Genomic DNA, 13701 nt, shown 5'->3' with positions numbered 1-13701 from the left:
CAAAGTCCATTTGTGCACAGCCGGGGATCGAACTTACGACCACAATTATCCAACACTTCAGTTATATTTACAGCCATAATTAAATCACAAAATCTTTCTTTAAAAACTTAAAAAGAGCCGCCTTAACATGGTTTTAGTATATCTCTTTCTCTATCTCATACAAGTAGCTTATTTATAATTGTATAGGGCAATATTTGATCTTTTAGCATCATTTTTCTAATAAAAAATACACTTTCTAGAAAAACCAAAAATAAATTCGGCGTCAAACCATGATTTTGTATTGCTTACTTTTTTATCATGAATAAATACAGAATCTTTCTTTGAATCTTTATCAATAAAGATATACATAGATTTATATATTTCTGAGATACTAAATTACCCGTACATAAAAATAAATGTGATACCGTCCAATGTTCATCTATAAATTAATTAACCAATATTCATACATTTTAAATATGAGCAATGAAATCTCAAAGCGGTGTTGATTCGATCACAAATCTGCCCGACGGTTTTATTTTTACGTATGTTAAGATCGCTTATATAGTTTTTTTACACTTCACTGCATGTAATTTGTTTGATTTGAATTTCAAACAAATTACATGCAGTGCCGCTATACAGTTACTGTAATTAAGTAGGAAATCGGGCTCTCAAATACCACTGGAAATTATCTTCGATTTATCTGTATTTCTGCGTGCATTCTCTTCATTAAAAACTTTTTTATGTTCATAACGCAATCTATGGTAATTAGGATCGCTATCGATACTAACGCCGAAACCCAATAACCTATCTGAATCCATTTTTGACCATCTGAGATAGACATCTTAAACCAAATATAAAAAAAGTGTGCCAATAACAAATCGACGGATAGCCATAGTAGGGTGGATCGGTGTCTATGAATAGACCTTTGTAACAAAATGTCAGTTTAACTGTGCCAATATCCTATCTTAAGATTTTAACTTATACCAGTTTTTAAAATACATAATTAAAAAGCTTATGTTTTAAACATAGACATGTATATTTTTATATTATTTGTACGGTTTTATTTACTTTATTTGATATATATTGATTATCAAATATGAGTGTAAAGAGCGAAGAGATTGCATTGCATTGAGATTGATCCATCGCCAAAAATGGATTGTCATCGCAGGGTTTGATTATTGGTATGCAGGAGATTGATCGACTGTCACGGTCTGTTCTCAGATTGTAAACTATGGATTAATTATTGGGTTCGGGCGTTACCAGTGCACATTTTTGGACAAACTATGATCATAAGAGGTACATTAATATATTATACTAGCTTTCTTCCGAGCCTACGTTACGTATTCCATAGATACGGACTCCGGAAACTTCTTAGGCGCAAGCAAGCGTCAATAATTTCGTAAAATGATTTACTATAGACCAAAACCAAATCTGTCAAATACTAATACAGTTTAAGCACAAAAGTTATACTTACTCTATACGTAGACTCGGTTTTAAAAGCATAACTTATAATGATTTAACAATAGTCAAATGCTGTTCATACAAATCCATCGCAAAGCAAAACCGCCTTTATTTATAGGTATGTTGGACAAGACTGTAAAAACTTTGACCCTGCACCTCACTACTGTCTGTACTAATTATTCGTTTATCAATTTCACTAAATCATAGCATCGAACTCTGTCTTTATTGCGACGAAAAGTAATTTTAGTTAAGGCTCTGCTGTTACCGCATTCCGCATCAGGCGATTGTTGGTGGCGCCTTGGGGTTTTAGTGGTTATGCACAATAGCCAGTCCCACATAACCCTTTCGCACCAAGCAGTCGGGCCGCGGTAAAAATGTAGCTTCAGCGTACAACTAACCCCCGAGGTCATAGGTTCAAACCCCGGCTGAAAACCTATGGTGTTTATGAGCATTTAAAACTCACTCGTACGCTGAAGAAAAACATCGTGAAAAAAAAACAACTTTAAACGGCGTGTCAGGCTTGCTTAAATAAAGACTATTTTTCTTTGCGAATATTTCAATATAAAAGCTACAATCCAGACCATTATAATTCTATACAATTTCCTATTAAATTACGCAGTCGATTTCATAAACGCGACTTTATCGTAGTTTAACTACATTGAGGAAAGCACCCTCTATCGATGAAATTTAACTATTTGGAATTGGTATAAAATGTTTATTTACATTAGTGAAAAAGTACAAGCATATCCTTGAACTTATACCAGAGAGGATTACCGAAAAAATTATGCAAAATAAAAACTATAAAAAACTTAACACTATATTGTATTATTATTTATTCTGCAACTTTTAACGGCAACCATAAATAATAGAATAGGTAAATATAAAAAGGTATTATAGCAACCCAAGAGGTATTTAAGGAGACGCAATAGATATACTAGTGGCAACACTCGTCCACCACAAATATTGACTAAAAATTGGACTTATTATTCCATGTTACCTCTGTAGTATGAAAAATCACAAAGCTAACTTTAACAAGAGAAAAGAAAAAAAAATTGTTTTCAATTTAATAAATGTTATATGAGGTAGGACCTTAATGTCAACACACAAAGTTCTATTGTCTATTGAAATAGAAGCAATGGTTTGACAGATCTTAGTAGTAGTACAAACCAAATTTTAAGCGCAAAGAAATAGAGATTTAGACTAGGATACCCTATGGTTCCACATTACAATGTAAAAAGAAAAATTAAAACAAAACACATCGATGTACAATTTACTGAGTATTAATAAGGACAAAATATTGAGCGAACAAATCAACGTTAACTATAATAAATAGATAACTAACGGTTAACAAGTACTTAACTATGTACAGTAAGTAATTAACCTCTAGTTTCTAACCAATTAAAAAAATATCCAATGATTTGCATAATTAATGAAAAACGTCTCTTCATTAAAAAAATCAGTCTCTGAACTAAAGTACTCTTTCGTCTCATTCTAACACATTGTTTACGGTTTGATGAAAAGAGATGACTACTTTAAAACGCTGCTGAACTTATTAATTATGAATACCGGATTTAATCTAGTCGAACAAATAATCAAACTATCGTCGTGTGTGAGTTTTTTTTAATTCTTTATTTAATTAGTTTAGGATCGTAATAAATTAGGAACATTAAATCCCAAAGGATTGTCTCAATGTAAAAGATCTATATCCTTTCATAAAATCACTTCGTAGTATAGTTATAAGCGACTCCACTTTCTATTTTTTGTAGTTTATGCAGAAGTATGTAGAAGGATTGTGGGAAAACCTTTTTGTTATGTTAACAACACTGTTAATATTCAAGTCATTATAATTCCATAGTCTTGATACTTAACATGAAACAATTTAAAAAATACGTATAGTACGCATAACCACCATGCCGGTTATCTTTAGGCACAGTCTATCAAAAAATAACAAAACAAGACGTTCTTGCAATTTTTCTTATCCACTCTTACGTTTTTAAAATCTTAAAAATACACGTATATTTTGTACCACATCTTTATAGTATACCGATACATTAAGTATCGATTAGATACTTATTATATATAGAATATATTATATACGTTTTAAGTATCGATTAGATACTTATTATATATAGAATATATTATATTATAATTTTCCTAATAAACTGGAAGAAATATAAAACTGTTGAAGCCTACCCATATAAGACCTAAGCTAATCTTGGTAACTATAAATCATTTAGTAAGTTGTGATTTTCTATCTTTGATCAGATATACATTCGGTATATAGAAACGTCCCTTTTCATCACAGCGTTAACATAGTTTGACAGAAAGAGACGAAAGAATATTGTTCAGACTGATTCAGTTTATATTAATGAAGTAGGTACTAGAGGTCAAAATAAAACTAGTATGACTTGATGACTAAGTAACAGGGAGAAACAAAACTTCACAACATATAAAGCTTATGTCAACTCGTTGAATTGTGCCAGGGCGGTTTTGACTCTGAAAATAATATTGATCCTTTAATAAAACACCTAAAGACAGGTGCATATATATACAAGTATTTAACCTGAAAGCTTTAAGCTTATTTAAGAATTAATTATCGACAGTATCCAGTAATGGTCCTTCGAGACGGATTAATAATTAAATGCATTTCACCAGCGTGTAAGCAATAGTAAACAATAATCTACACCCGTGGAACTAAAGATTGATACAAAACTCAGGCTCTGTCAAAGATGGGCATAGATTTTGACAATTGTAAGAGTTATCTGTCATTTACTTTTCTCTGTGAAAGTCTCGTCTCTCAATACTTACTTATCATGCAGATGTGCGGCATCCGGCCTTTGTCGCAGGAGTTTAAGCGCCCGAAGAACGCCCAACTCCGCGAGCCTCGCTTGCCTCGCCGCACACCCGGCTTCGCCTTTCCAGACCAAATTGCCGGCAACGAACAAGGCCGCTTCTTGGAGTTTGCTCTCAGGATGCGCCTGCGTAACGCACGCATATATTAGGCCCTTACCTATGAAATTATGGTTTTATGTAGAACCAAAATTTGTCTAAGTAGTTTTCCATTTTGGTAGACTAATGATGCGTTCTTAGTAAAAATAAATATCGGTTGTTAAATAACAGAACGGAAGCGATCAAATAAAATTGTTGCTTGTTAGATGCTTAGAATCGGTTCGCTTAGCCCTCATATCTATGTAAAAAAACAAACCAATAAATATGTGGCAGAGAAGTACTACTTTAACTTAAATTTGCAATACCGCACAGTAGTGCTAATGTACATTTTGGCATTTATAAGTGTTTCTGTGTGTTAATTTAAACATACAAAAATTATTCATAAAATATTCATTTATCTATTATACATATATTTTATGTGATAGTGTGGGTAGGATAGTTTTGTAGAGTGAAGTTTCTTAAACTTTATAAAGAAACTTTAATGTAAATTGGTACGATTATGTGAAAAAAAAACCAATATATACATATACTTTTTAAAATATTTTTTTAAAAGACATCTTGTTTTGTAAGCATATTGCATATGCAATATTTCTCCTCCTCTCATATCACTCCGTATTTGTAATGTAAGTTGATGAACATAAAAAGTCGAAAACAAAAAATATTATTTCTTAAGATTACTATTAATAATACTTACCAAATAATCCACCAACTTTCTGAGAACATCTTCATTGGCCATAATAAAATCCTTTGCTTTCTCTCCATCCCCGATATTACCGAGTATGCATAACGCTTGTTCCTTCACTTCCGCCGGATATGAACCTTCTAATACCACTATCACAGCCTGAAATGTCCATTTTCCTTTTTATCTTAGACATACTTGGTTCTTACACAATTAAGTGTTATATCGTCCCAATGCCTTCAGTTACAATACCCATATACATATTAATTTATTTATTTAATTCTAATAAACTTTGATGAAAGCTTAAAAATATACGCACTTTTCACTCAATGCGGAATATATTGGATAGACAATTGTCCTTGGGCTCTGGAATATATTTGTGTTCATCTCGAATTTTCGGTCGGAGATTTCCATGTTCATTGGTAATTTTTATGACAATTTTTTTTCAAACCGACAACTTACATTCTAAACCACAGATAAATAACTACAGGGTTACAAGGTAATATAAATCTATTAACAAAAAAAATATATTACCTGCATGACCTGCGAAGAGAATTCGCTCATAATAGCATCAATATGTTGCCTCGTCGACAGTAAGTTGCGTAATAAACCCAAAGTCTTCATAATAACACGTGTATCACTATCACCTAAGAGACGGAACATTTGCTCTGTGCCCAAACAGCTTAATATTCGTTGCTTCACCTTTTGTTCCGCCTATAGAGAAAAATATTTTTATTTAACAATTATATACCCATGGAGTTCCCAAAAAAAATTATAAAAAAAGTTTTATAAAGATTTGATTTATGTAGGAATTCCAAAACACCAGAATCGATTATTATAATACTCTAACAAAGAACAGGCTATTTACGCGACGGTGGGAAATCTTAATTAACTATAGTTAATCGCTTAGAACAAACTATACGTACTATTGAGTAGTTAACGTAATAGAATAGTAAAGTCTGTCCTATTTGGTGAAAAGTGTCACAATCTAGTTTTGACTGACGACAAAAATTCATAGAAATTCATACCGCGACAACTTCTTTTTTAATAATTTTGAATAATCAATTTATATATAATTTAAGTACATTAGAAAAACTAAACCAGAAGCATGCCAGAAAGCAATGGAGAGCGATGTACTAAATATTATTATAATTTATTTGTAGGACATATAGCAAGATGCACAGATAAAATGTGATATTTAAAGTATATGGAAAGGGGTATACGGAGAAGAGGGCGCCCTAAAAAAGGTGGATATTAGATATAAAAGCAATAGCAGGAAGCGTTAGAGTAGGCAGGGCTTCCGATTAATGGTACAGAAAAAGTTAAAATATCAAGTGACAAGAAAATAATGTATAAAACAAATCCAGACTGTATAATCAACATCTGTAAAGTTTAAAAAACGGGCTACACTATTATTATTAATAATAATATATACATAGAAAAAGAAATAGAAACTCACCTGAAAAGCCATATTCATAAGTGCCCATATTCCGTTAAGGCGAAGCGCCGCTTCCGGCCTCTTCGTTAGGTTACAAAGCATCTCTACGACGCCTGGAAAATGAGTTTTATTAGAAACTAATGTACATAGAAACTTTTTTAAATATCGCTCACCGAAATAAGTCCACAGATTTACACACACTTTATGCACAGGCTACTACACGAAAAAAGTAAATCAGTCTAAAGTACTCTTTGTCTCTTTCTGCCAAATTGTGTTTACGCTGTGATAAAAAGAGACTGATATATTTTTTTTAAGACCGCTATAATATTTTGAGGGCATGACGATATGAATGAAAACTTCGAGTGTCTCTGGAGTCGTTCAAGTATTACGTAAGCAATATAGGGGGGAGGGGGGTGTCTTATCATATATATAATCACCAAGATTACGTAAAAAGTAATTATTTACTTTTTTACACATATTGTTTATGCTAGAAAACGAAATGGCTTTTCCACGGTTCCCAAAACATTTATGTATTATTATATTTGCTTACTTTTTTTTTGAGAGGAAGGGGGAGGGATAAATTGCAGTAAATCTGCTTAATTAATACTTAAACGGCTCCTCTGATACAATTCTCTTAAGTTAAATTGAGTTATTTTTAAAGCATATAATAGATTATAGAACTAAATTAACCATTAAAATTTTATAAAAAAAAAATCTTAATATATACTTTAACTAAACATTTATTAAAGCTTCACTTCCTGCATCTTCAATGGTTGGAAATTACAAATACATGCTTAACATATATAAAGCAATTACATAAAATAAACAAGCCCTAAAATTCGTATTATTTTAGTATAAACCTTGATCTAACATGGGCTCCTTGGCGGGTGAGAATTCCAGCAGTAGGTTGCAGAGGGTCGATGAGCCAACTGTGAGGAGTTCGGTGCCTGGAGACTCACTTAACAGCTGCATCAGGGGGCGCCAGACTGAGTGATCCTATAACATTCATAATTATATTAAAATCAAACTAAGTCTGGTTTGTTCGAAGACTTATACCTCAAGAGTGGCTGGACAGATTTTCATAGATTTTGATTAGTCCCGAACAACTATTTAACATTTGAAAATTGACGAATTTAATATGTTAAATATCTAATGTTCACTCCGAAATCTCCCTTCAAATTAAGGAACGTATATATATGAAGGTTTAATGGAAAATATATGTCCACAATATTCAGAGCATGGCGTATTTTACTTATAAATGAAATAAAAAATATATTGGCTGTGAAATATTTATGCATGCGTTCAGAAATACATTTTGCATACACTAAGGAAAATAGATCAAGTTTAACTGTTACTTAAAGTATTAATTAATACTATAGACACTTCAAACATTTTTAAATCTACATAATTATGGAACACAATTAACTAACCTGAAATGTTGTTCTCAACTGTTGGACGGATCTCGAGAGAGAATGGAGACATCGGACCGCCGCTAACCTTACCTACCGAAACAAATTATTTCTTTAGCAATTTATTATTAAATGATTTCTTTAAAATTCATCATAATTATGTGAGGGTCAAAAATCAGAGGATGAAAAATATTTAATTGTGTCAGTACAGAAAGGCACGAAATTTTAATTTAGTATAAATTGTTACAGTACACTGGATAGTTTCATAATCAAGGGACCAAAGATAAATTTTAAAGTTTAAATTATCAAAACGTGGATTTTCATGTAAATAAGAGTTTCATCAAAATTCGTGATTTAGTACTCTGTAATAACAATTCAATACAATTATTGACAAATTTTTATTACGAAATACATTAAGTTTTTTTGTGTGAGCGTCTATAGTCTACCACTGTCATAATGTCATCAAACATTAACATGACTTATTAATGACCTCTTTCAAACGAAGAGGACTGGAATGCGAAATTGCCCATATCTAATGTAATAATATAACCAATATGGTTCTATGGTATACAGCTCTGGGAGTCAGCAAAAAAAAATGCAGTGGCGCTACAACCTCTTTAGGTCCTGGCCTCAAATTTCTGAATCTGTTTCATGATCATTTTTAAATCTAATAAGCAAGTAGGTGATCGTCCAGTGCCAGACACTCGTCGACATTTTTCTAAAAACCTTTTTTTCTAATAATATAAAATCTAATAAAAGCCAAAAGCCTGATTTCAGATGGATTGATGGAAATATATAAAAAAAACCTCTGAGAAAGGTTTACATGGAGAGAAAACATATAAAAGATATTGTTTTATTTAGTACTTAGTGTTTATTTTGGAAAAGCGAACGGTCTCTATGTGCTAGCATAGAAAATGTTCCATATGTTGGTACTTAGTTATGTAAAAGGTAGGCTAAATAAAGTCATATTAAGGCGAAACGAAGTTCGCGGGCGCAGTTATTTTACCATTTTTTTTTTATTACATTCAATCAATACTCACCGACGGTTCCGGATTATTCATTCCGTTAACGACATGAACCATTAAACCATGCGTTTCGATAATTCTTTTCCTAATATCCTCTGCGTTTGCGCCGAGTGAGGCGAAACATTTGAAAGCGCCCTGCTTCGCCGCTGGCGACGGACAATTTACTATGTCCGCGAGCGAGGTCATGAGGTGATTTGATATCGCAGCTAGTCTTTGGAGTGATGTGTCTACCTATGGTGAGGAGTTAAAATTATTTTAAATGTCCCTGCACCTAGACAATTGGTTTTTATAAAACATAGACCATATATGGGCAACCACCGGCCGGATTCGGCCAGTTGTAAGATGTGATCCGGCAAGAGAGATATTTTGAAAAAACCCAATTAAAAATATTACGTTAGGTACTAATATTCATGGGCGACACATAAAAATATTTCTACAAAAAGATACTTAGAAAAAGAGAATTTTCCGCATGTTAGAAAATTTGCAAGATGGATGATGTAAACACATCGTACAAGACTGACAGACGATAATTTGGAAAATTCTTAACATTAAATCAGTGAAATTCATTCAAATGTCTTATTATTCCGGCAACGCACTCGCGAGCCCCCTGACATTAGGAGTGTCCATGGGCGGCGGTATCACTTAACATCAGGTGAACCTCCTGCCCGTTTGCCCCCTGTTCTATAAAAAAATGTCTGAATCTATTTAGATTTCGGTGTATTTAACTTTCGTAGTATGTAACAATTGCAAATTGAACGATTTAATTATAATATACATTTTTTTTGTTACTTGAATCAATTGTACTATAATAACATTGTCATATTATTTCATGTCAAAAAAAATAATTACTTCCATAGTGTGAACCCTTGAATTACAATGTTGTGTGGACTTATTTGACCTAATGACTATTAATTTTATCAATGCTTAACTCATATATAGATGTTGTTATTTCAGAAAATGCGTTAGTAAATACGGTGTAAACACTATATAACAATACTCAAGGGTCTGTGCAAATATTGACGTTATAAACAAGTGTTTATCTATATAGTCTGTATTAGTAAAAGAACAAGTTTATTTCAGACTAGTGTTAGTAATTACATAAAACACTATCCAAAGTATGCTATTTTCGCCTGAAGTCTTTTGCTGCACCAGAAATTATGTTATATTTTTTATATATGTATACCTTGCGATATTGAGACCTGATTCCGACATTTTAGGGGGATTCTCGTAACATACATTTTAAACAGTATACATATATATATATATACATAGCTAAAGACGTGTTTATTTGATAGGCTAACCGTCACCTACTTGCCTGCTAATGCATCCTAATACACATTAAAACCTATAAGAACTGTTTTACAAGTTTTTTTGAATAAGTTCAAATTAATATTATCATAAAATAATCTCCAAATCATGCGCATGAGCAGAATCTAAAATAAAACTTTGTAACTTAATTCTTTGAGGTAACTTTACTACGACCTTGAATATTTAATAGAACTTACTTCGGCCAAATACGCCAGCGTTTCAGCCGCCGTTGCTCTAATGTCTTCGGGCATGTCTTTGGTACAAAGTCGAGCAAGGCATGGCAGCGCCCCAAATACCACTCTGTAATTAAATAATTAAATATTAGATTTATGTGCAGTCTACAATAGGCACTGTGATTAGAGGATTATTACTCTTTTTTTTGCAATACGTCTTTGGTTCCTAAAACTAAATAACAAAAAACATAATCATAACTATGGTACATACTACATAGTACTCATGTAGACAACTTAATGAAAAAGTTTTACTTTTGCATGTTACCTCATCAAGGTAAACCTACTTGAATACAAGGCTATCGTAACTTTGGGTCAATGCCAATTAGATTTGAAATAAACTGTATTTAAATGTCAACATAAAACAACTTAGTGATAATTGAAAAAGTGTTGAGCTCATTAAAAATTAATTACAAACTCACTAAACAAATTGAATCATTAAAGATAGGGAGTGACTAATAAATAAATAAATTGTAAATGTTACTACTTCAAAATAGAACAAATTATTATAATATTTGTTCCAGTAAACCAATTTAAATAGTAACGAACCAATACCAGTTCATAAGATTGGCCGACTAAAACAACCAAATTAAACAGAAACACATAGTATTCTTACAACATAACAAGAAAGATCGTACAATCTGTGAAAATTAAACATTCTACTATTAGTCAACATTAATCAAGTATTTGTTACCTGCTATCATCAGCTGGTATTGCTCCAGCTCTATGTATAAAAGTAAGACAACGGGCAGCACCCATCGCTACAGGCAAAGGTTTATCTCTTGACACTAGGAGAGTCAAAAGTTCAGGAATCGTTTTGTCTCCATATCTGGAAATAATTTTTTAACCCTGATCAAAATGTATAAGCCATAAACAATAAATATTTTCCTTATTAATCATTAAAAACTCATTTCATATTATAGTACAAAAGACCTCACCTAGTATTCAATGCAACTTGAGAAACATTAGCATTTTCAAAACACATTGCAGCTAACAAATCCAATGCCGGCAAGGCTCTTGCTAAAGGTGGAGGTGATGTGCCTTTAGGTGCCAGCAGTGCTGCTATTGCATTACAAGCACCTGCAGCGCATAATGCTTCCTGTTCTATAGGACCTCCACACCATATTGATAGTATACGGACTACACAAGCACGTGCGGTAGGTGAGCCCTCTCTTGCTATTTCTGTAACAAATTTCTTGACTGCGGAATACAAAAACACTAGACTGTATTCATATTTATCAAAATTGGATTACAAGATACAGATATATTTAGTTTACCGATACAGTAATATTTAGAAGTCAGGTAATATCAAGGCTAATTGAATAACATAATCTTTAGAAGCCTAAATTGGGAAAAATGTTTTTCGGTGTCGATAATTGTTCCCTGTTTGTACAAATTCATTTATCATCTTTATCTTCACTAGTAAGTTGGCAAAGAAAACAATTTGTATACTTATTTCACAAATGACAGTAGCTTAAATTTGTTTTATAGGCATTAGCTTAAATTTGTTTATATTTCATATACACATAAGGATTAATTATATAACACATTTTAGTAGTAAAATTTTTAATATTGTAACCAATTATAATACAGAACTTACGAGTCAACCGTGACAGTAGTCTCATCTCAGATGGCAAGGCAGATATTGGTGCCGGAGGATTAAGGAATATACTTCTTAAAGCACAAAGGCTTGCTTCAGCCAATTTTGTTCCTATTGGCACATCTTTCAATATCTCCACAAGAGCCACTGCTGCACCTTGTTCAACTAATGCAGTAACATTATCTGATGTGCCTTTTGCTAAGGAACCTGGATTCAAAGTATATCAATATCTTATAAGGCTTTCTATAAAATAGGAAAAATAGAAAACTTAATAGTAGAATATAAAGTCACTTTGGACTTGTATATTCTGTACCAGATGGAGAAAACAGATCAATTTAAATGTATAGTGTGATAAAAGAAATTACATGTGTGTATATACAGTTAAAATCTGTTATAACAACATCAAAGGGAGTACTTATATTTGGTTGTAGAAATCAACAGTCTTAACCAAGATGACATTCTTATTAAGAACCTAATACAATAGAATTTAGCCACAATCTTTGATTTTGGTCAATATAACTGGTTTGTTATTCTAATGATGTCTTCATAAATGGTTTTGACTGTACAAATATATTTTTAGTCCAAGTCTTGTTAAAGAAATGTCTTATCGTGTATTTTGCCCAAGTATTAATGAATTAATCAAAAAATGATTTTGTAAGTCAGACTACTTAAATGACTGCTAAACGAAAATTACAAAAAAAATAACACTATATTCTTGTAACTATAAATAATACTTTGCAACAATCCCAACTATGTATTTTCCATATAAATAATATTAAAAAACTTAATAATATAACTCAATGTAAACAAAGTTGTTTTGTAACTGTAATTTAGCAATAAAATTATCAGTGCTAATCTATTTTGTGATGACATTGAACAACAGTTGAATTATAAACATGAGACATAATTACCAATAGTAATAGTGGCCTCTAATCTAATGTTAGGATCCCAGTTCTGCTCAGACATTAACTGGAGCAGCCTTGGTACTATGCCTTGTTGAATAACCGAAGACTTCTGGCGGTTACTGCCTATAACTGAATTCTTCAACGCAATTAGAGCCTCTAAAATCTTCGTCTCGTCCGCAGAATATAATTCGTCGATATACGAGCGAGAACTTTCAATATCCTTTTGAAAAACAACCGAGGTTAATACTTAATAGAAGCAAAAGATATAAACATGCAGAACAGTGCTTACCATGAAAATTGTTAACTGCTGCATGATTTGAATTTTCTCCGCGGTAGAGCGGTTATAAATTTATTCTGAATAACTGAAAACTACTGTAACGTCTTACAGAATGCAACTTTTTGCTGTCTGCAGTCGATTACTAAACACTAATTTCTAACCTTCGTATTTCAACTTTCGTCCTTCTTCAAAAACGAAACTTCAATTAATTTCAATTTTCTGTCTTCAAATCCAGGTGCCAAAGTCAGATAAATGATTATTTACATTTAGCATCAGCGCACTATATCGACTGACTACTTTGGTAATCTGTGTCATCATTGTTGACTTTCTGTTTTAAAAAAAAGCTAAAAAACAGGATAACACAAAAATGTATTATGTATACAGAGTTGAAAATTATAAATAGATGGCATAGCAAATATACAGTATTAACAATAATCCTGT

At 32.1% G+C, this 13701-nt stretch overlaps 1 protein-coding gene across 4 annotated transcripts; it reads right to left on the bottom strand.

Moving 5' to 3' along the window:
- Window positions 1–2984: 2984 nt before the first annotated feature.
- Window positions 2985–13524, bottom strand: LOC111003765 (armadillo repeat-containing protein 8-like). Of its 4 annotated transcripts, none has more exons than XM_045630745.1 (14): window positions 13273–13518; window positions 12990–13203; window positions 12079–12285; window positions 11417–11678; window positions 11173–11307; window positions 10446–10548; window positions 8956–9171; window positions 7937–8008; window positions 7367–7502; window positions 6528–6619; window positions 5603–5782; window positions 5084–5230; window positions 4249–4418; window positions 2985–3936 (listed from the first exon to the last, which is right to left on the bottom strand). In XM_045630745.1, the coding sequence occupies exons 1-14, from the start codon at window positions 13294–13296 to the stop codon at window positions 3897–3899; spliced, it is 1998 nt and encodes a 665-aa protein (XP_045486701.1). In that variant the 5' UTR covers window positions 13297–13518; the 3' UTR covers window positions 2985–3896. The 4 variants fall into 4 exon arrangements, with proteins under 4 accessions (XP_045486701.1, XP_045486702.1, XP_045486703.1 ...); XM_045630746.1 differs by having other exon boundaries at window positions 11417–11660; window positions 13273–13515; XM_045630747.1 differs by lacking the exon at window positions 2985–3936 and having other exon boundaries at window positions 4245–4418; window positions 11417–11660.
- Between the last annotated feature and the right edge of the window lie 177 nt (window positions 13525–13701).

Source organism: Pieris rapae, chromosome 13 (assembly GCF_905147795.1).
Source record: "Pieris rapae chromosome 13, ilPieRapa1.1, whole genome shotgun sequence".
NCBI classification, from domain to species: Eukaryota; Metazoa; Arthropoda; class Insecta; order Lepidoptera; family Pieridae; genus Pieris; species Pieris rapae.
The sequence above is the reverse complement of the archived record's forward strand: the minus strand, read 5'-3'. Positions and strand labels throughout refer to the sequence as shown.